The sequence below is a fragment of the Larimichthys crocea genome, chromosome III, assembly GCF_000972845.2.
Source record: "Larimichthys crocea isolate SSNF chromosome III, L_crocea_2.0, whole genome shotgun sequence".
In the NCBI taxonomy this organism is placed as follows: Eukaryota; Metazoa; Chordata; class Actinopteri; family Sciaenidae; genus Larimichthys; species Larimichthys crocea.
This window is the reverse complement of record NC_040013.1, coordinates 27,850,384-27,874,043: the sequence shown is the minus strand read 5'-3', so window position 1 is coordinate 27,874,043 and position 23,660 is coordinate 27,850,384. Positions and strand designations below refer to the sequence as shown.

Sequence of the window (23,660 nt, the reverse complement as noted above, 5' to 3'; positions counted from 1 at the left end):
AACTGTAAAACTAATTATAAAGAGATAAAAGTGGGATGGGTGAAAGGGTTAAAGGGATCAATCACTGCTTCAGTGTGAACTTTCTTTTTTCAGTGAGAGCTGAGAAAAGTGTAATTGAGTCTGTTCTGCACTGCTCCTGATTTATACATGAATGTGGGGACGTGAGGATGGGTGCACTGGATATTGTGGGTGGGTACAGCTCCCTCTCTCCTTCGCCGCAATGCAGTGCAGTTACTGGAAGCATTTACCTTTCAGGCCTCAAACCTGGTGTGACTGCTCTTTACAACTCTTCGTCATAAGTCAATGCGCTATAGATTTCAGTGTAAACAGATTAAGAAAACCCCCTCAGAAGCCTCTTGTGTTTTGATTTTTTTCAGTCTTTATTTATCTGTTTCATATTGCATATTCTCAGCAGTTTATACATAGCACAGTCATCATTGTCCTAGCGTTGCAGACCAGAAGAGTGAGACAATGCAGTTCACCTGTCAGTGGAAGCTGCATTAAGGTACAACAAGCAAAAATTCAAGTCTTTCTTACTCATATATCTGTAAATATAATAGACATTTGTATCTGCTTAAATATACATTTTTATATGTGATATCTGTCACAATCTTTAGCTTGACATTGTTTTGACATCTCTACCCTTGAAGGCTTGTGTAGGGACAGCAGGTCCCTGCGGTCCCCGTCAGCGGGATTCGGTTTTAATGCACTTGATATTTATTTAAGGGCAGTTGTCACATTCAGATAAAGAGTTTAGAGCATTCTGCATACAGTCATACATCAGAAGCATCGTGGGTGTGTAATGGCCATACTTAGGGAGCAGGGGATTATTTGCTACAGAAATCACTATTGCTTACATACCATCACCTGCTTTGCTTTTGGACATTAAAGTGCCTGTCTGCTTTCACTTTTGCTCTTTACTCTCATAGTTCTTTGGCATCTCCACCTCCTCATCTCCTCGTGCCCTGAATCACAGCTCATCAGTCTTACTTCTTGGCTTTCTCCTCCTTGCTCTCCTTTGACTCGGTGCCAGAAGATTTCTCCACCTTCTCAGCTTTACTGTCTTCTTTACTAGCCTCCTTTTTCTCCTCTGGCTTCTTCTCCTCTTTCTTGGCCTCTGTTTTCTCAGGTTCGGCTTTAGGTGCAGGCTTCTCCTCTGGCTTCTTCTCCTCCTTCTTGGCCTCTGTTTTCTCGGGCTCTGCTTTAGGGGCAGGTTTTGCCTCAGGCTCGGCCTTCTCTGGTTTAGGAGCAGCGGGTTTCTCCTCCTTGGCAGGGGGAGCGCTCTCTTTAGGCTCAGGCTTGGGGGCAGGTTTGTCCTCAGCGGGCTTGTCCTCAGCAGGTTTGCTGGGAGCAGCAGCAGGTTTTGAAGTGTCATCTGTCTTTGGCACTTCTTCTGCTTTGCTCTCCTTCTTTGTGTCGGCTTTGTCTGCCTTCTCTGGCTCTTTCTCCTTGGGCTCCTCCTTCTTCTCCTCCTTTACGGGTTGCTCTTTCTCCTTCTTTTCCTCCTTAACAGGCTGAGGCTTCTCTTCTTTTTTCTCTTCTTTAGGGGTGTCTTTGGTGGGGAGAGGCTTGGCCTTCTCCTTTTCTGGGGACTTGGCCTCGGGGCTCTTGGGAGGAGGAGATTTAGATTCGGGGGATTTGCTGGGTGGGGATTTTGATACAGGTGACTTTGACTCATCTCCTGCAGGAGATTTGACTGCAGGAGATTTAGCAGGTGATTTGGGCATCGGGGATTTGGGTGCTGGTGATTTAGATTCCGGTGATTTAGATTCTGGTGATTTGACAGCAGGGGATTTAGGCTGAGGGGACTTTGAAGGAGGGGATGCAGCCTTTTCTGGAGATTTAGACTTCTCTTCCTCCTCAGCTGTCTCCTCTTCCTCTCCCTTGGCCTCACCCTCCTCTTCCTTCGCCTCCTCTTCCTTTTCTTCCTCCTTCTCCTCTTCTGCCTCTCCTTCTTCCTCCTTCTCTTCTCCTTCCTTACCTTCTTCCTCCTCTTCCTTGGTTTCCTCACTTTCCTTTTCTTCCTCGGCTGCCTCTTCTTCTTCCTCCTCTTCCTTTTTTTCCTCCTCTTCCTCCTCATCTGCCTCCTCTGTCACCTCTGTCACCTGAGTCTCATCTGTCTGTTCCTCCACGATGACTTTATCCGAGATCTCCTCTCCTTTCACCTTGAAGGGGGCAGAAAATCTGCTTTCCAGGTAAGAGTACGGACTTCCTCCTGAGATAAAGCGATTCTCCTCTCCCTCCAGCAACTTCCTGTTTTGTGAACATAGACACGCGGTCAGTGAAAAACGACAATAACTTTGACATTAAGAATCCGTTTGATTATGTGTGGGTTTTAAACCATGACAAACCTATAAGCAGCAATCTCGATATCGAGAGCCATCTTCACATTCAGCAGCTCCTGGTAGTCTTTCAGCTGGCTGGCCATCTCCCATTTGGTGGTTTTCAGCTCATTGTCCAGCTGATTGATGGTCTCCTGCAAAGTGACAACACGCAGCTCCACAGGTCAAATATCATGATGGTAAATGCAATTAATGTGCAATTCTGGTTTTCCCTATGACAGATCGGTGAGATGTTTGTGCTCATTTCCTGCCTGTAGTGAGTTGAGGTCATCATGGTGTCTGTCTTCACTCTCCATACGCTGCCTCTCCAGTGACTCCTTGGTTCCTCGGAGAGTCTCCAGCTCGATGGTGCGACTCTGGAGCTGGCGGCGGTACTCTCCGATCTCCTCCTGGGATCCACGAATGGCATCCTGGTTTGATCTAGCAGCATCGGACAGACGCTCCATACGCACTGCAGAAATGACATACAAAAAGATGAATACCGTTTAGAAATCACATTTGCTGTGTCACACCAATGACTGGTCTATGTCCCAAAACAGTTTGTGGTGCTGGGAATACTGAAGAGCGGAGAAATGAAGCAGTCTGCTTTAGTCCTTATGTCCTGAGACACTTGACCTGGCCTCAGAGAGCCACTGGGAGCCTATTTAACCTTGAAAGTGTCCATCTGTCAGTCAGTGGTGTGACTCAGCTTGCTCCCTCTTCAAAGCATGACTGAGCCACTACTGCTGCAGTCAGCTGGACACCAGACAGGGAAGGTCATCCTGTTTGCTCCTTTCACTGCTTATATCAAGTCAGCATGCAGATGCACAGCAAGGCTCAATCTATAGATCGTTCAATTCTGTGACAGGCAATTGAACTGCTGCTTTCTGGCCTTTAAAGTTGTCAGTTGTGTAAGTGTATTTCACCTCAAAGGTCAGCAGCTTTGTGTCTGATCTTCCTGCAGTATAACTGTGGGGAGGAGGGTTGCAACAAGATGATGTCTCAGTTGCTGCCTCGCCTCCTAACTTCCTTCCACGTCCTTGGTTGACTCCAGTCACGACATCAGAAAGGATGTTTGTTGGAGCATTAGCCCAGTGATGAAGCATTATCTGTCTGCTCTGTGTATGTATGTGTGTGTGTGACCTTGAAACTATGTTTCTATTTGTAGAGGTTCAGGTTCAGGTAGAAGACACACACAGTGCACAAGACAAAACACACCCAGTGTTGTGAGAGTGCAAATGAATCACAGCCTCCTCTCAGTGTGTCATCTCACTCATGCAGTGCTTGCTTTAAGTAGAAATGATCATTCTGCGGCAACGATGCACCCACAGAAAGACGCAATCTAAACTGTTCCAATCTGGACCTCCCTGCAGTTTCTGTTCAGGAAATCTGACTTAACTCACTTACTTAGTGTGTAAGCGGTAATTAAAACTTCCTCAAGCTCTTTTGTTTAAGTTAGTTAACAGATCATCTGATAATCTGCAATCAGTAGGCTTATTAATTGTCTGAAGTGATCCTGCAACCCTGATATGTCCAGGAAGATACTGCAAACCTTGTGCAAACTTATGCATCAGAACAGACTAATATAAACCTTTATGTGAACCCTAAAGGTGTGACCGAGGACACTTCGTATACAGCTGTAGGCTCTATTGTTTACAGAGACCCAACAATGTCCACCATGAGTAAGCACTTTAGACTTCAGCACCACGGACAGATGCCGAGCAAGCTCTGGTTTTCTCTGTGATTTAAAAAATCTAAAAGATGTTTAAAACTTTCCCTTTTTACCACACTCACCTTTGAACCACTCCTCAGCGTGCGTTGAGCTCTTGGATGCGTGACTGTCCAGCTGTGCGCGGATCTCTCGCAGCGCGCCGGTGACATCCGCCTTCATCGTGTCCCGCATATCAAAGCTCACCTGTGCGCCCTGAATCTGAGCGAGGAGCTCGGCCACTTCTTCCTCGTGGTTCTTCTTGAGAAAAACGTCTTCCTCTTCCAAGGCACGGAGCTTCTTGTCCAGCTCAAGCCGAGCCAGCCGGCACTCCTCAACATACTTTTTCATGGCGCGGGCTGCAGCCTCCAACTCTTCCCGGTTACGCGCCTCATCCTCCAGCCTGGCCCTCAGGTGCTGGATGTCCTCCTCCAGGTGTTCGTGCTCAAGAGCTGCGCGGGCCTTCTCACCGGTCAGCTGCTGCAGGAGACCCCTCAGGTCACACAGCTCTCGCTCGTAGTGCTCCCCAACTGAGGCGCGCCCGGCCTGGCTCTGACGCAGAGCTGCTGCTTCTGCCTCCAGGTTGCGGTTGTGCATCTCCAGGTTCCGCACCTTGTCGATGTAGCCGGCGAACCGGTCATTCAGAGTCTGCAGAATCTCTTTCTCGTTCCTTCGTGTCATGTCGCCATTGAAGGTTTCCAAGCTCTCAGCGGAGGACGGCTGGCTGTAGGTGATGCGGCGGCGCTGGGAGTGAAACCCGCTGGAGGACACGGAGGCAGGCCGAGCCTTGCGGTACGAAGTCGGGCCGAAGAAGTGGTGCTCTACCGAGTAGCTCATGTTGGCTGGTCGGAGGAGAACTGACTGCAGCAGGAGGGGCAGCACGGGGTTTATATAGGAGGGAGGGAAAAGTCACTAGTCAGCACCAGGACGCACACTATTTAAAGAGATATCTTTTATTCAGAAAAGTACTGCCTGCGCAGGAATATATTCACTCTAATCAGTGTAGCACCTTGTTGATGATTTGTATTTTTGCTGTAGGTATTAGTGTGGTGCCATTTATCGAAGCAACAAAGCCAAGTGTTAGTTTTAGAGCATGTGAAATGAAGTGTTGTGTGTGCATGTGTGCATACAACACATGGGGGAAATGTGCCTGTGTGTTAAATGATTAAAACATTTGAGTCTCATTTGCCACTCTTCTATAAACAGCCCTGATGAATGATTCATTTTGCAAGGTTTTAAAAAAAATCTGAACACATATTCATATTTTGGGTGTGCTGTGACTGAGTCTGTGTGAACTGATAGTGTGGGTGTGCAGTATGTTCTGCTGATGCTCTGTAGCTGTACTGCTGCAGTGTGAGTTTGCAGATCCATGCCAACTCCCCTGGGACTCAACTCAACTGCTGGGCCATTGACATACTCTCTTTATTTCTTTCTTTCTCTCACACTTACACACAAAAGGTTTGTTCGCTCCCCCTCATACATCAAGCATAACTTTTTCTTGGATTATGTTTTTTTTAATTTTTTATTTTTTTGGTATATCTTCTCCACCTGTGCAGGTGTGGTCGCAGGCCAAGCGTGATATGTGACAACATTGACATTAAAAAAAACAGCAGCAGCAGCATAAACAGCAACTTTATACTGCAGGATACACACTGAGCTACGATGATACAGCATTCACACAAAAAACAAACTGAGCTGTCTGCTGATCTGAGAGGAGGACCAGTTCTGAAGAGCATGTACAGCACCTATTGATTACCCAAACTCAGGGTGAGTGAGTTTACTCTGCATACCTTAAAGGAGCAGGGAGAACTGTGACTTTCCCTTGAGATGCATGCTGAAGAATAGATGGATCAGCACACAGTAATTCCTCTGTATCAGCCATTCTTCGACCCTGTGAACACATGTGTTGTCAGCCCAATGACACCCAGGGGACTGTGAGACACCCAAGCCCTTAGCCTGTCCTCCAGCATTTGTTTCATGTCTGTTTAAGCTCCTTAGCTCTGACTGGAAACACACTGCAGTTTTATCATCTGTGTTAAAATGCATGTTGGAATTAGTGAATCAGTCACAGCGTGTGCTGCACCACATCTCACATGTACGGGGGGGCGAAGAGACGGATGCATGGCAGAAATAACATGTGTCACATCCCCTCCTCCTCCTTCCACCAGCTTCATGTTTTATAAATGAGGATAATGGAGCAGATCTAGCAGAGTTCGCAGGATTCAGTCGAGGAGTCAGTAAATCTCATGTTCCTCAGTACCTTATTGTTATTTGAACCAGGTCTACATAAGAAAAATGACTCACACTAAAACACTCCTGCCGGAGAAATACAACAGATATAGCCACATATATTATCACCAGTGTTGGGGAGCTGTTAAATCCTGTTAATCCAGTTGGGATTTGAGACAGAAAACAGCTAAAAAATACAGAAGGATTACCACTGAAGAAATAAACTGTCGAAAAACAGAGCAGGCAGATTTAGTCTGCATGTTACTGGTTTCTTTCGAGGACCATAATCTGCACTTTGATGCTGCCATGAGTTGATTTGTCACAGTAATATTTAACAAACCTGTCAGTGAAAGCTTGGATGACATTGAGAGAAGGGCGGCAGAAAAGGAGGTAGGAGGCTTTTGCCATGTAACGACCTTGTCCTTGAAGGGATGGATGGAGAGACGGGAGACAGTTAGGCAAAGAGAGATGGAAAATAGTTGGATCGATGAAGAGGAAAATGTCACAAAACAGTGAAACCCATCCTAGGGGAGGCAAAAGGACATCTTTTGTGTGTGCATTCCTTGTGCAGCTGCAAGTGTGCGGTTATATAGTTGTGGAAGGAGCTTCCCTTGTTTTGTTTTGTTTTTTCCCAATGGTGGTATATTTAGAGCTTTCTGTGATTTGAGACAATGAAAGAAAAGAGGATGTGAGGTTATGATGGAGACAGACAATGGAGGTTGCAGACAACAGGGAACAAGATGATGCACTGATGGAGGGATGAGAGGAGAGGAGAGGAGAGGAGAGGGGTGGAATTTGGTGAGAAAAGAGGGAGTCACCTTGGGAGGGACAACTAGAAAAATGGCTGTCCTGGCAGTCTTAAGGATGACTCAGCTGTAATACAATTAAGGCCTGTGATTGTATTTACTTGCTTTAGACTTGTAGGTGTGTGTGCATGCATGTGTGCACATGCCATTTTGTGTGCCACTTTGGTGCACAATGCAGATTTCTTTTTAAATGAGAGGACAGCCATCATTCAGAGTTATTAGAAGACATAAAGGTGGTGCAGGTATGAGTGTGTCTGTCTGTTTATTTAGAGGGTTATAAAGCAAATGACCACAAACAGAGCACTTCACAGTTTGATGGCTGTGAAAAAAAATCAACCAACAGATTGAAGTTTCCAGAACACAAGTGGAGCTTTGTTACAGCGCCACCTGCTGCACAGTCTGCAGACTGCAGGTGTGGTGTCCTGGCTTGTCCACAGTGGGCAGCAGAGCCCTGCAGCAGTCATAGACTCACTGCTGTTTGCTTCCTGTGTCAGCTCCTCTCTGACAGCCAACAGAGGGAAAGTTCAAACCAAGCGACGCTGACTTCTCCACAAAACCGACACGCAATGTCTCATAAAGTGTGCCAGCCACCTTCTTTATTAGACAGATGGATGCAGGAAAACAACGAGTTGGTGAATAAGTGGCAGGTAAGTCTTTAGCAGTTAAATATCTGCAACACACAGCAGCTACAACGTTAACCTCATAGAGATCTGTTAAAGCTTGAGAATAGATCATGTTTATACTTCAGATGTCCAATAACATGCTGACATAAACAGATATAACTGATATAAGTTAGTACTCAGCACCTTATTGTCATTGTACAACAGACAACGAAATTACAGGTGGTGCTGGTCCTAATATAGGTAATAGTATAGACAAAGATAAAAACACAATGTAAATACAAATGCAAAAATAAAATATAGATGCTATACAAAAAAACAGGGGGTATTCATAAAAAAGTGAATGCTGCATCTTGCTTTATTTGTGTATTGAATGTGCATTAATACTTAAAATAGATATTTAAAGGTCCATTGTGTAGGATTTAGTTGCATCTAGTGATGTAATTGCTGGCAGTAGCTCAGTCCAGTATGATAACAATGTATGGTGGTGGACTGGTAGCTGGAGAGGTGCCAGTGCACTGCTGAGGGGCCCTTGAGCAAGGTACAGAGAGCGCTGCTCTGGGTGGCTGCCCATCACTCATGTGTGTGTTTAAAAAAATGATGTAAAACTGAGTGAAAAAAGAATTTCCCCTCAAGGGATTAATAAAACGTTTCTCTTCTACTTTTTGTTCCTCCTCACATCACCCTCGTCTACCTAGTGTAAAAGAGAAAAACACTATTAAGTTTGCCTGGTGTGAGGACCCACGACCACTGTAGATATAAAGGTTTATAATAATGATAATTTAAGGTAATCAAAAAAAAAGAAAAAGATAATTTAAAGTGATTATAAATGCATGAAAACAACTGAGAATTGAGGCCCCAGTTCTTACACACTGGACCTTTACCGTAAATTAGTCTAGTACATTTTTAACTTCTCAAAACTACATAAAGATTTTTATACCCAAAAGAAGAAGAAGAAGCTACGTAAGTAAATATGGCAATACTACATTAAAAAGTAGTATTGCAGTGTAAGTTTTACTTACTAAGTTTTATTTCCTTAAATACAGGAAGATGTACTTTAAAACTACATTATGCAGAATGGCATCTCTTCTTAATTATTATTAGATTATTATTACAAATGCATAACCATGTTAATGTTGTAGCTGGCTGATTTGAACTAACGCATATACTTTAGAACCATGTGATCTTTATCCATCATATTGAAATGATTATGTTTTGTATGTAAACATGTTTAGAAATGTAACTTTCTTAACTTAAATAATAGATATTTTTTGTGTAAAACATTCCATGCTTCACTGTAAATTATAGTGCAGTAACAATGTGAAATAGCATAACACGTAAAGTATCTTTTGTAAGTAACTGGGTGACTTTCCCGTTTGCTTTTACTCGTAGCAAAAAGCAGGAGGAGATGCTGTGAGCCGAGACCAGAAAACACATCTAAGATCTTGCTCCTCTGAGTTTCACAAACTTTTACAAAAAATCCAAGGTGCGCCATCTCTTTCATAACACAAAGGCCAAATTTGTTAAGGTGGGGAGCCCAGCGCTTACCCTTATCTCCCTCTTTGTCACGTCCCTCTCCTGCAGGTGTCCCTCCTCTTGCGGATCACACACAGTTGGAGCTGACAGTAGTGTACAACGCCTGTGTGTGCTCTGTTGCTCAGTCTCACTTCTCAGAAGCTGAGCTGCTCCTCATACAAGCCACAGAGAGAGGTAGACTGCTGAGAGATTATGACAAAACCATTGATGTATATAAAACTAATGCCATACATCCAGCTTCATGGACTGCTCAGCTCTGACTTTTACATCATGCTCTTGTTACCCACAGTTCTGCAGATAACAGGAGATAACCCTGTTGCTACAGACCCTCCTGTGTTTTGGAAAACTGCTCTCAAATCAGTGGCAAACACAGCTTTAAATTCCTCTATACAGTACATTCTTTGTCTGCAGTGGGCAATATGGCTGGCCACGTGCCAGCTAAAAACTATTCAAGAGTTTCAGGTAAGATCCTGTGTGTAATCTGTATTCCCCACCTAAAGTGTTTGGTGTAGTTTAAAAGAAGTTAGCTTCCAAGTGAAGTGAGACAAATTCCCAATGAAGGAATTACAGATATTTAGTTTTTTGTTTGTTTAAAGACAAACTGTCTATAACAAATCAAGTGTAATTCCCCCTGACATCTCTTTCTGTCTCTGCCAGCAAAACATTAAATACATACTGTATTTACCGGCCTGCTACAGTGTCTAGTCTCCAAATATGTGGGATAGTGCAGGCTTGATCTTGTTTTTGTTGTTGTTATTGTGGATAAGACTTGTATGTAAGAAATGTATTATAAAATGAAACTAGACTGTATTCTTTTCTGTGATGCAGGATGAGCTCTTCTCTCTGTCTGAGTCACTATCTACTGGAGACCGGGTTGACAGGAGGAGTGGGGCAAGTGGAAAATCCTCTGACATCCCACTATTGGTGATGGACCCAAGAAGGCTTTTTGAATTATTGCAGATTTGTACATATATTGCCCAAGGTCAGCAACATTTAATCATTCATTCAGTGGTGGCTGTCGGAGGGCCGGGGACAGAAACAATATAAAGGGCTCTACTGTGTAGAAAGTTGTGATGCATGTATGGAGGAAACCATTGTAATTCTTTAAGATTAAAATAGTTTTATTGTGCAACTACTCAACACATCGGGAAGTATTTAGCCATTTAGAGGCAGGTCATGACCCACTTATTTTCTAGCTTGTGAGGCACTACATTACAATGTCTTCACTAAAAGCGCACTCCACTTTTGTTGGCCATGTTTTCTTAGACCCTAGAGGGCTCTTTATCATGTTGTATCTACCATAGGGGTATTTAGAGCACCCTCTGCCATTGTACAGACTATATAATAGTAAGCTTCATAATATTGTATAAAGCGTAAGCATAGAGTTGATTTCTGCTGTTTTCTAAAAAAATGTCACCTTGGTATAATATTATATTTAATTTTCAGCATGGGAGCCGCCAAAAGAGTATGGGTACAGACAAACTCAGTAGTACAGGAAAACTATTATCTGAATCAAAGCTGATGTACTGGGCTGTGTATTTTAATGCTGATAGTCAGAACTGAAAATAGAAGTATTTGTTCCTTGGGTGGGTTTAGAAATATTTTTTTGCACTTACACATTGATATATATGTATAAACTTTACTATATGGGAAGGATGAATTTATTTATTTACAGTTTTAACATGTGAGGGCGGGGGAATTGCCTTGCCAGGGATGCTAGGTTAGTTGTGGTAGGCTGCTGCTGTTGTTTTTTGTTTCTTTATAGTGTTTGTTCTATGCAGTTTGCCTTTTGTAGACAATAACTATATACTATATAAGCTATATAACAGTGATGTCTAAATGGACTCCACGTTTTTGTAGCATTGAGTAACTTGTTGTTTTATTGTGCTTTGTTTTTTTTCATTAAGGTGCAGAAAAGTTGAGCGAGGGTCAAAGTTCAGAAGCGCTGTCTGTCCTGCAGACAGCTTCCTCCCTGCCTGCTCCCAAAACTCTAGTAGCATACACACACCTCCTCTCAGGCTCCTGCCTCACCCATATGGTACACACAGACATACAAACACAAAGTTAGCGTGTATAATTCATGGGTGTAACAAGTTTGAGCAGTTGCATACAGTGAGTGTGTGTGTTTTTGTGTCCAGAGTTGTCCTCAGATGGCATTGCAGTGTTACAGGAAGGCACTGGAGACAGACTCCTGGTGTGTATGTGCTCTGTATCAGAGCATGCTCATCTACAGACAGCTGAGCAACACACAGGCTGAGATACAAGCTCTCCGTTTGCTGCATTCAGTGAGTAACACAAGTACACAGTACACACAGGGCAGGCAGAAAAGGGATGCCTCTAAATTGTGTCTAAATATCTGTCTTGTCAATGTAGATAAATTGTTTTTATTGTTAAAAAATCTTCCCTGCCTTTGTTGTAGTAGAGTAGCTCTCAGCAGATGAGCCAAAAGGTTTATTTGGGACACTGACACATATTCATGTAAAGTGTAAGCCTGCATACTGAAACATGAAACCTCTCTTGTCCCACAGACTTTGATGTTGCCCTCTGCCACAGAGCCTGCTCTGGCTGGTACTCATCTCCTTTCTCCGTCCTTATTGCTCTGTAGCAAACCACTAAACAGCCTGCTCTCAGTTCCCTCTGCCCTCTTTGTCCTTCACAGTCTGGCCCAGAAGTGTGTGATCTATGGGAGGTGAGAAAACCAGCTTGGAGCTCAGAGTTTCTGCCTCTTACTGGCACATGATCACTACTGAAAACCAGAAAATGTAAATGGAGATGAGAATAGTGTACACATAAAGCACTCTGTAGTTGTAATACGGGTGTTGTTGGTGTTTCTTCAGGGTGTCAGAGGGTGTGGAATGTTATTTGGACCTGCTGAATACTCTTCACTCAGAAGATCAACATGGAGTAAGACTGAAAAACCAAGATACTACTACTGCAAGATACTTTGCAAGAAGTCATAATGTTTTTGCCTGATGGAAGAATATGTTCATCTGTGTTGCTGTCTGTGTGCTGTGTTTCTCTCTCTCAGATGCATACTGAGGTCCACTCCCTCCCCAGGTTGCCTGAGCTTTACCTGGAGGCAGGCGCTGCTTTACTCATGGCCCGACGGCCCACCGATTGCATGGCGCTGTGTGATGAAGTCATCAGCACGACACTGGAGCTGCTGCCAGATAAGTTGGTGTTGGAGGAGCCAGAGGAGAAGTGTGAGGCTGAGGCCAGGCCTGTGGGTGAAGAGGGTGAAGACAGGGTGGGGATGCTGCTCTGGACTGGGGCTGCCTACCTCCTCCAGGGTCACTGCCACACTAACCTGAAGGACTGGAAACAAGCTGTCACTCACTATACAAGGTCTGTAAGAAGAACTTGGCTTCAATTCTGTCATCAGTTTCTGTGATTATAAACAAACACATAAGATTGTGCTCATTACTACATTACAGGTGTATCAACCTGCTGGTAAAGGTGCACTTTAAAAGGAGAGGTGAGTATTTTTATGACGCTTTGAGCAGATACTGCCCTTTTTACACACCCTGCAGCTATTACTACTTTATGTATTTTATTCTGTTGATTGTTAAATTACAGGTTTCCAACCACAGATTCCCAGTGTAGACATGGTTGGCAAGCAGGGAACAGATCTGTATATCCTCCAGAGGCTAAAGGGGCTTTCACTAGCTGGCAGGGGCATCAGCTTCTCCCAGACAGACCAACTGAGAGAGGCACTGAGAGACCTCCAGCTCAGCCTGCAGGCATTTCCAGGTATACACAGCAGAGCTTTAACCTATTGAAATATACAGCAGAGTTATTTAAGGTCAGTCATATGCATCATAGGTCCATATTTGGCCATTATAAAGTACGATATGAACCGTGATGAATCTGTACTTCGTTTGCATGGTCTTTTATTCATCACGCTGTGTGTAATGTCTCAGACTGCGTGGGTGCAGGCCTGTGGTGTGGTGAAGTGTTGTGGAGGCTTGGCAGGAGACGGGAGGCAGCAGCTTGTTGGGAAAAGACCTGGAGCTTCACCACACAATCCTCAGCGGAGTAAGACACTGTCATTCTTATGTTCACTGACTGAGTCTGTGGTTTAATACAGTGCAGTATGTATCAAAGTGCACACTTCACCTGTGTTCACACTTGGCACAGAGATGCATCTCATGTAACCTGCTTACATGTGCATAGCTCTAATCACATAGTGTGCTCAAAATACACGCTGGGGTAATGGAACTGATGGTACATACCAAACTTAGAGGTGGTCAGGAACCTGTGAGAATGCACTGTGTAGAGCCAGGTGAACACAGATGCATCACTCAAATATATGTAAAGACACCTTTAACACCACCAACTGGACAAGTGTAGTCCAACCACAAGAAATTATTTTAAGAGGTTAGTAACAAAACTTTAGTGATCTCAAATGTTGAGCTTGCACCCTGGGAAATGCATCAAAGAGGGACTACCCTTAGTTTACTCTAGCTGTTCACGATGGCTATGTGCATGTGTATATTTTTGCCCTTCACTAGAGGACACATTTTCCCACAGATGACCTCAAATGTAAACAGGGAAGCTACAATCTGTAGCTGGATAATCAGGTATCAGGGTATTTTCCAAAGAAAATACAAAGTAAGCCCCAAATAATTTAATAGTTTCATCAGTCTCTTGTTGCATTACCCGCAGCACATTTACCATGCTGTGATGTAACTCTCCTACTAACCGGTATATGCCCTCTGTGTTGCAGGAATCTTTCTTTGTACCTAAAGGAACCTCAGTCTGGCCCTTTGTTGGACTCAACAGAGCTGCGCCACAGAATACAGGGACTTGGTCCTACCTTGTCAGCCTAGAGACAGACAAAAGAAGAATGCCCTATCACTTACTGAACCGGATCAACTTTCTTTGCCCTGTGAACTGAAACCCATACCCACAACAAACATGTATCCACGAGGAGAGCAAAATAATGCATCTTGGAAGGGCTTAAATAGTTTGAGACTAAGAGTATACACAGTGTAAATCAACCTTGCAGCTGGTTTATGGATGAAATGATGAAACATTAACATAAAATTATCATAATAAATAAAAGATGTGTTTTGGCAAGGCAAGAGAAATAAAGACTTTAATAACTGATTATGCTTGTCAAGTTGTTGCTGCTCTACAATGTCTATTTATAGCGGTTTTATATGAATTGCTCAAAAAATAAATAAAACATAACAAAATCAATAAATAAAAATTAATACACGCTATGATAATAACATATGCGTATGTTATTATCAAGAGTAAACAACAACAAAAAAGGCAAATTTCGTGTTTGTACGATTCTTCGATATCAACGCGGTACGCATTAATTGGTTCGCAGAAGTTTGATGAGAGGCTTAAACAGCCAATCAGAGACGAGTTGATGAAAACAGCACCGCCCCACTCGTTTTTAATTGGCCATGCTTCCACAATATTCTCGTTGACGTCAGACTCCGGCTTCTTTCATTGGCCGCCAGAGTTTGACGGACAGCCGCCAGCCAATCAGAACGCGGATGCACCCAGCTCACGGTATAACTGTTAAAGAGGAGCACGGAGACTGCTGCTGCTCTTTCGTGTGAAATCACAGGGAACGTTGAGTAACGAGAAACCGGTTAAGCCTCTTAAACATTTAGCTAGAATTTCTTTATTTATTAACAGTAATCCAGGTGGACGACCATGGCCTCGGGAGGGGAGTAAGTACAAAATATATATATCTTTTACTCTTATTAAAATGCGTTTTTTTTTTCGAGGGACAATGGCAACTGCCTTTTAAACGGCTAACGTCAGTATACGTTAGTTTAATAAAGTTAGCTCAAATTGCTAACAGGGGGGGAGCTAATGGGGTCAGTTACTTACAGCCTCCGCACTTTGTGTTCCGTTGGTCGGATAACTATTTTAAAAAAAATACCACTGACAGCTGAGTATTAAACCAGGTGAATTGTTGACCCGTGTTGTCAGCCAGCCGGTGCTGAGTTAGCCAGCTGTGTGACAGCGAGCTCGACAAAGCGCAGTCATTGCTGTCGCGAATGCTAACGCGAGCTTAGCAACACTTGTCAAGGCCGAAGCCACCGTCACACCGACAAAGATGGCCTGTCTGCCAGCTAACGAGCCTGTCTCTTTTAAAAATAACTGGCTTTAAAGTGTGACTTTTTAAATAATATAACTCCAAATCTATTAAATCGTGTGGGTTTAGGTTTCACAGATGGGAACAGTCCGCTAGCATTAGTCATCCAGAAGCTAACGGGCTAACCTGGCTATTCATTCTGGATGATAGACGATTTACTCGCTGTCTATTCCGTTGTTAGCCGAAAAACAGACACGAAATAACACATGCCTGCATCCGAGTACTGTGTTTCACGTTGTTTGGCCGGTGTCTTTTATAGACACGATAGGAGTTGTAACGTAGTGGAGGGACCTAGCCGGCTAACAAAGTTTTTTTCTATTTCTTTTGCTGTGTCATCTAGCTCTGGAGGCTAGCGTTAGCATGCTAACAACATGAAAGAGAAACTACAGGAACCGGTTCAAGAGTTTTCTGGAAACTTGTAGCAATTTTAAACCGTCACTTTTTTTAACCATTGGTATGTTTGATTGGTGTTTTGATTGTACGCATGATTGTGCGTGTTTTACCCGTAGGTGACGTTTAGGCAGGTCTGTGTAAACGACCTGTTTCCACATCGACACATGTTTTATTTATTCATGGAGTGACTATTATTAATAATGTCGTAAAGGCGTATCAAATCAGATTTTATTTGTATAGCCCAAAGTACATTATGCCTTAGAGGGCTTTACAGTCTGTACAGGGAGTGACACCCTCTGTCCTTAGACCCTCGGTTCGAGTGAGGAAAAACTTGCCCACAAAAACCCTTTAACAGGGAAAAAGGTGGAAGAGCCACAGAGGAGGGATCCCTCTCCCAGGATGGACAGGCGTGCAATAGATGTCACATGTACAGGACAAATCAACACAAACATATTGTACAATTACAATGAATGATAAAATGACAATGAGTTACAATGATTGATAAAATGATTACAGTAGCAGTGGAACCTGTGATAGAGATGGAGAGACACAGATCATAAACTAACTATAAACTGTAATGGAGATATGGGAACAATAATGACAGTAGTAATATGTGTAGTGGACGTATATACACACACACTTGATACTGAGATACTATTATTGACTAATGCCTCACATCATCTATAATATATCCATTTGCCATGTTAGTTCCCGGATGGATGTCTGATCTCTCTTCAAACACAGTTTGAATGATCCCAGTATTTACGTATTAATGGTAGTAATTTTACCATATTGACCTCTGAACTGAAGGCCGCACGTGTAACAAAAAGGTGTTTTCCAATCCCCTGTAGACAAACCAGAGAAACAAAACAGAAACCAAGACGTTTCACTGTTAATTATTTCCTTTTAGCATGGGTAGATTTTAATGAATTGACCAACCCTAAGATAAATATGCTGTGTGTACTTCTTTCCTAGACATTTCTTTTATTGTACAATTGATTACTAATTTAAGCAGCATGATTATTAAGACGTGCATGAGACCTTGAATGTGCACAGTGTTTGTTTTGTTTAACTTGTTTTATCTGTTTCCTATCCTAGAGCGAAAAATGATGACCTAGCCACTGCAATTCTGAAACAGAAGAACAGACCCAACAGACTGATCGTTGATGAATCCATCAATGAAGACAACAGTGTGGTCTCTCTCTCTCAGGTAGGCTTTTAAAAGGTTTGAGCATGGCTCATGTCGTCATAGATCAGATGTTTGGATTTTATTCTTGATATTTTTAAACAGAGTAACACAAGGGATTGACTGTAACTTTGTTTGATGTCTCTGAAGACCAAGATGGACGAGCTGCAGCTCTTCCGTGGAGACACAGTGCTGATGAAAGGAAAGAAGAGGCGGGAGACTGTGTGCATCGTGCTGTCCGACGACACTTGTTCCGATGAAAAAGTTCGCATGAACAGGGTGGTCCGCAACAATCTGAGGGTCCGGCTGGGTGATGTCATCAGGTGGGGAAAAGAACAAACATGTTTTTAAATAAATAATGGAGGTGAGAAATGAGTGATGTTAAGTTTAATATCTCTTTCAGCATTCAGCCATGTCCTGATGTGAAGTACGGAAAGAGGATCCACGTCCTCCCAATAGATGACACAGTAGAGGGAATTACTGGCAACCTGTTTGAGGTCTACCTGAAGCCATACTTTCTGGAGGCTTACAGGCCAATCCGCAAAGGTGAGTGCAAGCCTCCACTGTGAGGACAAAGATTGTATTTTGCTGATCAAATCTGTTTTAATGTTTCAACATGCAGCTCTGTTAGAGTAAAATTAACATTGTTTTCTTTTACCTTGTGTAGGTGATATTTTCCTGGTCAGAGGAGGCATGCGTGCTGTGGAATTCAAGGTGGTAGAGACCGACCCCTCTCCATACTGCATCGTTGCTCCTGACACAGTCATCCACTGTGAGGGAGAGCCAATCAGGAGAGAGGTGGGTAGCAGATATGAACACAGTGCACATGTTAACACTTACCACAAATGAACTGTATTAAAATTTAACTATCTTGTGCCTTTTTTAATATGCAGGATGAGGAAGAGTCCCTGAACGAGGTGGGCTATGATGACATTGGAGGAGTGAGGAAGCAGCTAGCTCAGATCAAAGAGATGGTGGAGCTGCCTCTTAGACACCCTGCACTGTTCAAGGCCATCGGAGTCAAGGTAAGTTCAAGTGTTTAATCACAGGAGGAATCACAAACAGAACATCTTTGCTGGTGTTTAACTTAAATTCAATCGACTATTACTTATTTTAAAAATGCGCCCCTCTTTTCAGCCCCCACGTGGAATCCTGCTGTACGGACCCCCTGGAACTGGAAAGACTTTGATTGCCAGAGCTGTAGCCAATGAAACTGGAGCTTTCTTCTTCCTGATTAACGGTATGAACACCCATCTTTATTTATCTTCAATCTCCTTACTCCTCTTGTTGATTGGTTTGGAAAAGTATTTATCAAAACCTTTTATAAGGAAGACTTTAATGATATTCACTTGTCACAGAAGCCCCTATACACACGGTGGATTAGAAATTACTCATGAACAAGAAATATACAGAAGAAAGTCATGAAGTCATGTTGGTGTTAGAGTCTGACAGCTCCTTCTTACATGGTGGGAGTAGCAGTCTGTTGCTGAAGGAGCTGCTTACGGCCCCCCTACAGCCTCATGCAGGGGGTGAGAGGAGAAGGTTGCTTGGATATTGAAGAACATTTCTTTGTCATTTTAGATCAGGGTTTTTACATGCATCTGTTCAGAAAGATATGAAACTAGTGGAGCTTTAATAAATCTTTTTGGTTAGCTACAGCTGGTGCAGCTTTTTGTAAAAATGTCTTGTAAAGATGTTCCACCTTTTAGAATATGATTTCACAGGAAGATTGGTTTGTATTTCATAGTGTTTGTATGTACTGTATTCATCGAATTCTCAGAAATGTACAGTGTTGTCTTTTACTCGAGTGTTTAGTTGGGCCATGGCTTATCTTGTGATCATGCATATTCATTGTCTCCATTTTAGGTCCTGAGATCATGAGTAAGCTGGCAGGAGAGAGCGAGAGTAACCTGAGAAAGGCCTTCGAGGAAGCAGAGAAGAATGCTCCTGCCATCATCTTTATCGATGAGCTTGACGCAATCGCTCCTAAGAGAGAGAAGGTGAGCGGGAAGAGGGGAAAAATGGATAGGCGAATAACAGGACCGTGTTTATTTATAATTTATGAGTTCTTGAAATGGAAGTGGATCTCAGTATCCAGATCTGGAAAATCTTTGGAATTGCACAAAAATGCAGTCTGGTTCCTTTTCTTCTCTTGGTATTTTATTTTGAACAGCAGTCCATCACACACTGATTTTAAAATATAACTAATGAAGCTGTTGCTCTCTGACATTCTCACTCGCTTGACAGAAATTTGAGAAAAAGTTCAAAATGTGAATTGTATATGAACACTGTATGTTGCGTTCTTTGCAGACCCATGGAGAGGTGGAGAGGCGCATTGTTTCTCAGCTGCTGACTCTTATGGACGGCCTGAAACAGAGAGCTCACGTCATCGTCATGGCTGCCACCAACAGACCCAACAGCATTGACCCAGCTCTCAGGAGATTTGGTAAGCTATCTGTTGTAAGCATGCAAACAGTTACTGCAGCGATGGCTAGAAACACAATAATAACCCAGGTTTCATTGTTGTTTTAGCATTGTTACTATTGGTTTTATGTAACTCATCAATTATTAGGGATGTCTCTGTCATGTGTCTCCTGTTGACATTAGTCCTTTTAAATATTGGATTGAATGCCATTAGTAGGTAGTCAATATTTCTTTTATTATATTTGTGTTACTTTTTTTTTGCCAGCCTTGCACAGTGCTCTCATGGCCAGCATTAAAGCTCAGTCTTTAATTCCTGAATAGCATAGCATTAAAATATAGCTCCTTTTCCTAGAATATTTTGTCTTGTGACCTTTTTTAATGTTTAATGTAATATTCAGAGAAAACGTGAAATGATTGTAGCAGGAACAGTAATTTATTTCCAGCAAATTCAAATGTCATTTTCAACCACTAATGGAGTTATTGCTACAATAGACTGGAACTTACTGTCTTATTTTATATAACTTGAAGCAGCTCTGGACTGATGCATGTTGTCATATCACTGATTAAAACTGCTGGCTGCTGTTTATTTTGTGGGGGCTGCAGGTCACCAGTGGGTCAGTTTCTCACAGTTCCTTTTTTAGGAGGTTGGGTAATGGGATGTTTCTGACAGTGTGACAAAGCATTGGAATTGGATCTTGCTTGTTATAAATTTGAACTCCTTCACTCCATTACATAAGAGCCAACATGTCCCCGCATGCTGTGCTCTTAAATTATATAAATGTTTCTGGTATGTGTCTGTTCCGTTGTAACTAATAAGTGAACCCCACCTCCACCTCCAGGGCGTTTTGATCGGGAAGTGGACATCGGCATCCCAGATGCCACTGGCAGACTGGAGATTCTCCAGATTCACACCAAGAACATGAAACTGGCTGACGATGTTGACTTGGAACAGGTTTGTACACACAATTATCCTGTAGTAAGGTGATGCCACACAACACAGTGCTTCCCTGGAGGAATATAATCATGTGGTTATTATTACTAGTTATATTAACTATTATATTAGTCTGTAACTCAAAGTGAAACTGCACTTGAAATTACATTTAATGAAATATTACTCCTTATAGAATTTAATGTGAAATGGTGGTTATGCTGTCAAATCAGGTGTAGTTTACATTTCTTTATATAGAGGGCTGTGATCATGCATATAACACTGTCATATTTCGAGTTACTGCATTGCAGTAACCGTGTTCATGGTTATACTCAATGAACGTGTACTGTGTATAATACTCACTATAATAATACTCACTATTATCACTAAGTATTACTGCGCTCTCTGTATCTTGTTATGTAGGTAGCCAATGAGACCCATGGACACGTTGGTGCAGATCTGGCTGCTCTCTGCTCTGAGGCTGCCCTGCAGGCCATCAGGAAGAAGATGGACCTGATCGACCTTGAGGACGAGACCATTGATGCTGAAGTCATGAACTCACTTGCCGTCACTATGGATGACTTCAAGGTAAGCACCGTATTATGGTCTTTTGATATGTTGGTTTATAATGGCTTTTGAGTCTTTTGCTAACATGCTCAATGTTGTCCTGCAGTGGGCCCTGAGCCAGAGCAACCCATCTGCACTGAGGGAGACGGTGGTTGAGGTTCCCAACATCACCTGGGAGGACATCGGAGGTCTGGATGATGTCAAGAGGGAGCTGCAAGAGTTGGTGCAGGTATGAACCTCTTCCAGAAGTGAGATTGTATTTGAAACGGATACGACACAACAAAAAAATCTGAATATTTTTTTCTTACTGTGCTTTTCTCCCTTCCCCTACAGTACCCAGTGGAGCACCCAGACAAGTTCCTCAAGTTTGGCATGACCCCATCCAAGGGTGTGCTGTTCTATGGTCCCCCTGGTTGTGGTAAGACACTGCTGGCCAAAGCCATTGCCAATGAGTGCCAGGCAAATTTCATCTCCATCAAAGGACCCGAGCTGCTCACCATGTGGTTTGGAGAGTCTGAGGCCAACGTCAGAGAGATCTTTGACAAGGTAAGAATCTTAGTGTCTGTCAACTTTAAAAATAACAGAGTGGATACATCTGAAATATTGTACAGAGATCCATAGAAGCAGAGACAATGTATCAAATGTTGAAACTAAGATGATTATTTTTAATAGTTAATTAGCAGTAGTACGTGTCAAAAGTTGGGATAGAAGCCTGGAAATTAAATAATCAGGTGGAACATCTCACAAGTAAATAGATGAACTGGCCACGGGTCCGTGACCTGACATGGTTTAAAAGAGCATCCCAGAGAGGCTGAGCCTTTCTGAAGTAAAGGTGGGGAGGGGTTCATTACTCTGAAAGACTGAGCTGACAAACGGTGCAACAGGGTTTAGAGCAACATATGCTGCCAAGTAGACGATGTCTTTTTCACGGACGTCCTTGCTCATTTCAGCAAGATGATGCTAAAGCACACTGCACGTATTCATGGCTTCATTCATGCCTCTGTTGTCAGAGTCCAGGTGCTAAACGTGCCTGCAACTTCTCATCTATTGAAAATGTTTGGTGCATCATGAAACGTGAAATTTGACAAAGGACACCCTGAACTGTTGAGTTCTGAAATCCTACATCAAGTGATGGGCAGACATTTGGAAACTGCTAATTCCCTTCTACATGGTTTTCTAAGAGTTGTCTGTGTGATGTTTTCAGGCTCGTCAAGCAGCCCCATGCGTTCTCTTCTTTGATGAGCTCGACTCCATAGCCAAGGCCCGTGGTGGCAACGTGGGAGATGGCGGCGGAGCAGCTGACCGTGTCATCAACCAGATCCTGACCGAGATGGATGGAATGTCCAGCAAGAAGAACGTCTTCATCATCGGAGCCACAAACAGACCAGACATCATCGACCCTGCCATCCTGAGACCTGGCCGTCTGGATCAGCTCATCTACATCCCCCTGCCCGACGAGAAGAGCAGGATGAGCATCCTGAAAGCCAACCTCCGCAAGAGCCCCATCAGCAAGGTGAGTGCCACTACTCAGGCTCCATGCTCACATCACATCGTCTGTCTTAGATTAACTGTTCTGTTCTCTCAGCTTCATGTTTGCTTCATTAAACATACTAAAACCATCTAATTTTGTAATTTGTTTTTGAAAGGATGTGGACTTGGACTTCCTGGCAAAGATGACCAATGGCTTTTCCGGAGCAGATCTTACAGAGATCTGCCAGCGGGCGTGTAAGCTGGCCATCAGAGAGAGCATCGAGAATGAGATCCGCAGAGAGAGGGAGAGGCAGACCAACCCATCAGCCATGGTCAGTGCTCGTTCTGTCCTCTTGTTTATATTTCCACATCTGCACGACTGCTGTTTTGCAGTTTGATGACACTATCGTATCTTTTGTTTTTTCATAGGAGGTGGAAGAGGATGATCCCGTGCCCGAGATAAGAAAGGACCACTTTGAAGAAGCAATGCGATTTGCTCGTCGCTCCGTCAGTGACAACGACATTCGCAAATACGAGATGTTTGCCCAGACACTGCAGCAGAGCCGTGGCTTTGGCAGCTTCAGGTACATTTTTCAGACATTTTGTGTTCACTTGGTGGAGTGTCATTCTTTCTACAGAGTTGTTGGACAGAATTGGCTCCACTGCTAATGAGCTCCTGTCCAGATTGGCAGTCATACTGAAGGAAATTTGAGTTGACTCCTGCCTACATGAACATTAGACCTTGTCTGCATGTTTGTAAAAAGCTTCATCGTATTACTGATGACATTTTCCCAGAAATGCTGACTACAACAAAGTACTAAAATTGTCAGAAATACTATCTGTCATCATCGTACAATAATCCTCCTATAAAATGGTAAATGACTCTCCTCTTTCCTCTTCAGGTTTCCCTCCAGTGCTGCAGGCGGCAGTGGTCCAAGCCATGGCTCAGGAGGAGCTGGCACTGGTCCAGTGTTCAATGAAGACAACGACGATGACCTTTATGGATAAATGTATACTGCCCCACAGTGGTCAGTACTGGGATCACACCTGTACAAATTCTCACCAGATTCCACATTTTTAGGACTTTGTGCTTCTTTCATGTGTTCCTTTTTTTTGTATGACTTCCCTCGGAGAAAGCATGTAGCCGCTTGGTTTGCCCTGGCTTTGATGTGGGTGGGGGTAAGGGGGATGTTGGAACTGGAAAGTGAGTGACTGTTGCAGATTAGGGAGGGAGGGGTGGGAGGTGTTTATCGAGTGGCCTCATTCTCAGTATATCACAACCAACATGAATGGCTTTAGTGATGGGATTCTATGCTAGACTATAAGAAAGAAAAAGAAAAAAACATATTGC

General features: G+C 43.2%; 3 protein-coding genes across 3 annotated transcripts; 2 read left to right on the top strand and 1 right to left on the bottom strand.

Moving 5' to 3' along the window:
- Nucleotides 1-356: 356 nt before the first annotated feature.
- On the bottom strand, nt 357-4,934 carry LOC104921296 (neurofilament heavy). Its single transcript, XM_019254853.2, has 4 exons — nt 4,116-4,934; nt 2,594-2,793; nt 2,352-2,476; nt 357-2,253 (listed from the first exon to the last, which is right to left on the bottom strand). Exons 1-4 carry the CDS (start codon nt 4,864-4,866, stop codon nt 987-989), a joined length of 2,343 nt encoding a protein of 780 aa, XP_019110398.1. The 5' UTR covers nt 4,867-4,934; the 3' UTR covers nt 357-986.
- Nucleotides 4,935-7,519: 2,585 nt separating this feature from the next.
- fancg (FA complementation group G) lies at nt 7,520-14,330 on the top strand. The gene is made up of 14 exons (XM_019254855.2): nt 7,520-7,711; nt 9,077-9,170; nt 9,269-9,394; nt 9,510-9,682; nt 10,049-10,202; nt 11,128-11,258; nt 11,359-11,505; nt 11,749-11,909; nt 12,058-12,124; nt 12,249-12,565; nt 12,655-12,695; nt 12,797-12,970; nt 13,141-13,255; nt 13,947-14,330. Exons 1-14 carry the CDS (start codon nt 7,631-7,633, stop codon nt 14,047-14,049), a joined length of 1,884 nt encoding a protein of 627 aa, XP_019110400.2. The 5' UTR covers nt 7,520-7,630; the 3' UTR covers nt 14,050-14,330.
- A 460-nt stretch (nt 14,331-14,790) lies between these two features.
- vcp (valosin containing protein) lies at nt 14,791-23,638 on the top strand. Its single transcript, NM_001303349.1, is given in 17 exon segments — nt 14,791-14,910; nt 16,833-16,944; nt 17,071-17,243; nt 17,324-17,466; nt 17,588-17,718; nt 17,814-17,945; nt 18,058-18,160; nt 18,787-18,920; nt 19,231-19,366; nt 20,184-20,296; nt 20,696-20,860; nt 20,946-21,068; nt 21,173-21,385; nt 22,044-22,352; nt 22,486-22,641; nt 22,739-22,893; nt 23,212-23,638. Coding segments are annotated over 17 exon segments (2,421 nt in total). The 5' UTR covers nt 14,791-14,893; the 3' UTR covers nt 23,318-23,638.
- The last annotated feature ends 22 nt before the right edge of the window (nt 23,639-23,660 follow it).

Excerpts from the sequence above, each read along its gene's own strand:
- fancg (XM_019254855.2), top strand. The coding sequence starts at position 7,631 with ATGTCTCATAAAGTGTGCCAGCCACCTTCTTTATTAGACAGATGGATG. Across the intron at positions 7,712-9,076 it reads AGTTGGTGAATAAGTGGCAG|CAAAAAGCAGGAGGAGATGC; the intron begins GTAAGTCTTTAG and ends TTTTACTCGTAG. Across the intron at positions 9,395-9,509 it reads CATACAAGCCACAGAGAGAG|TTCTGCAGATAACAGGAGAT; the intron begins GTAGACTGCTGA and ends TGTTACCCACAG.
- LOC104921296 (XM_019254853.2), bottom strand. The coding sequence starts at position 4,866 with ATGAGCTACTCGGTAGAGCACCACTTCTTCGGCCCGACTTCGTACCGC. Across the intron at positions 2,477-2,593 it reads ATGACCTCAACTCACTACAG|GAGACCATCAATCAGCTGGA; the intron begins GCAGGAAATGAG and ends GTCACTTTGCAG. Across the intron at positions 2,254-2,351 it reads ATCGAGATTGCTGCTTATAG|GAAGTTGCTGGAGGGAGAGG; the intron begins GTTTGTCATGGT and ends TTCACAAAACAG.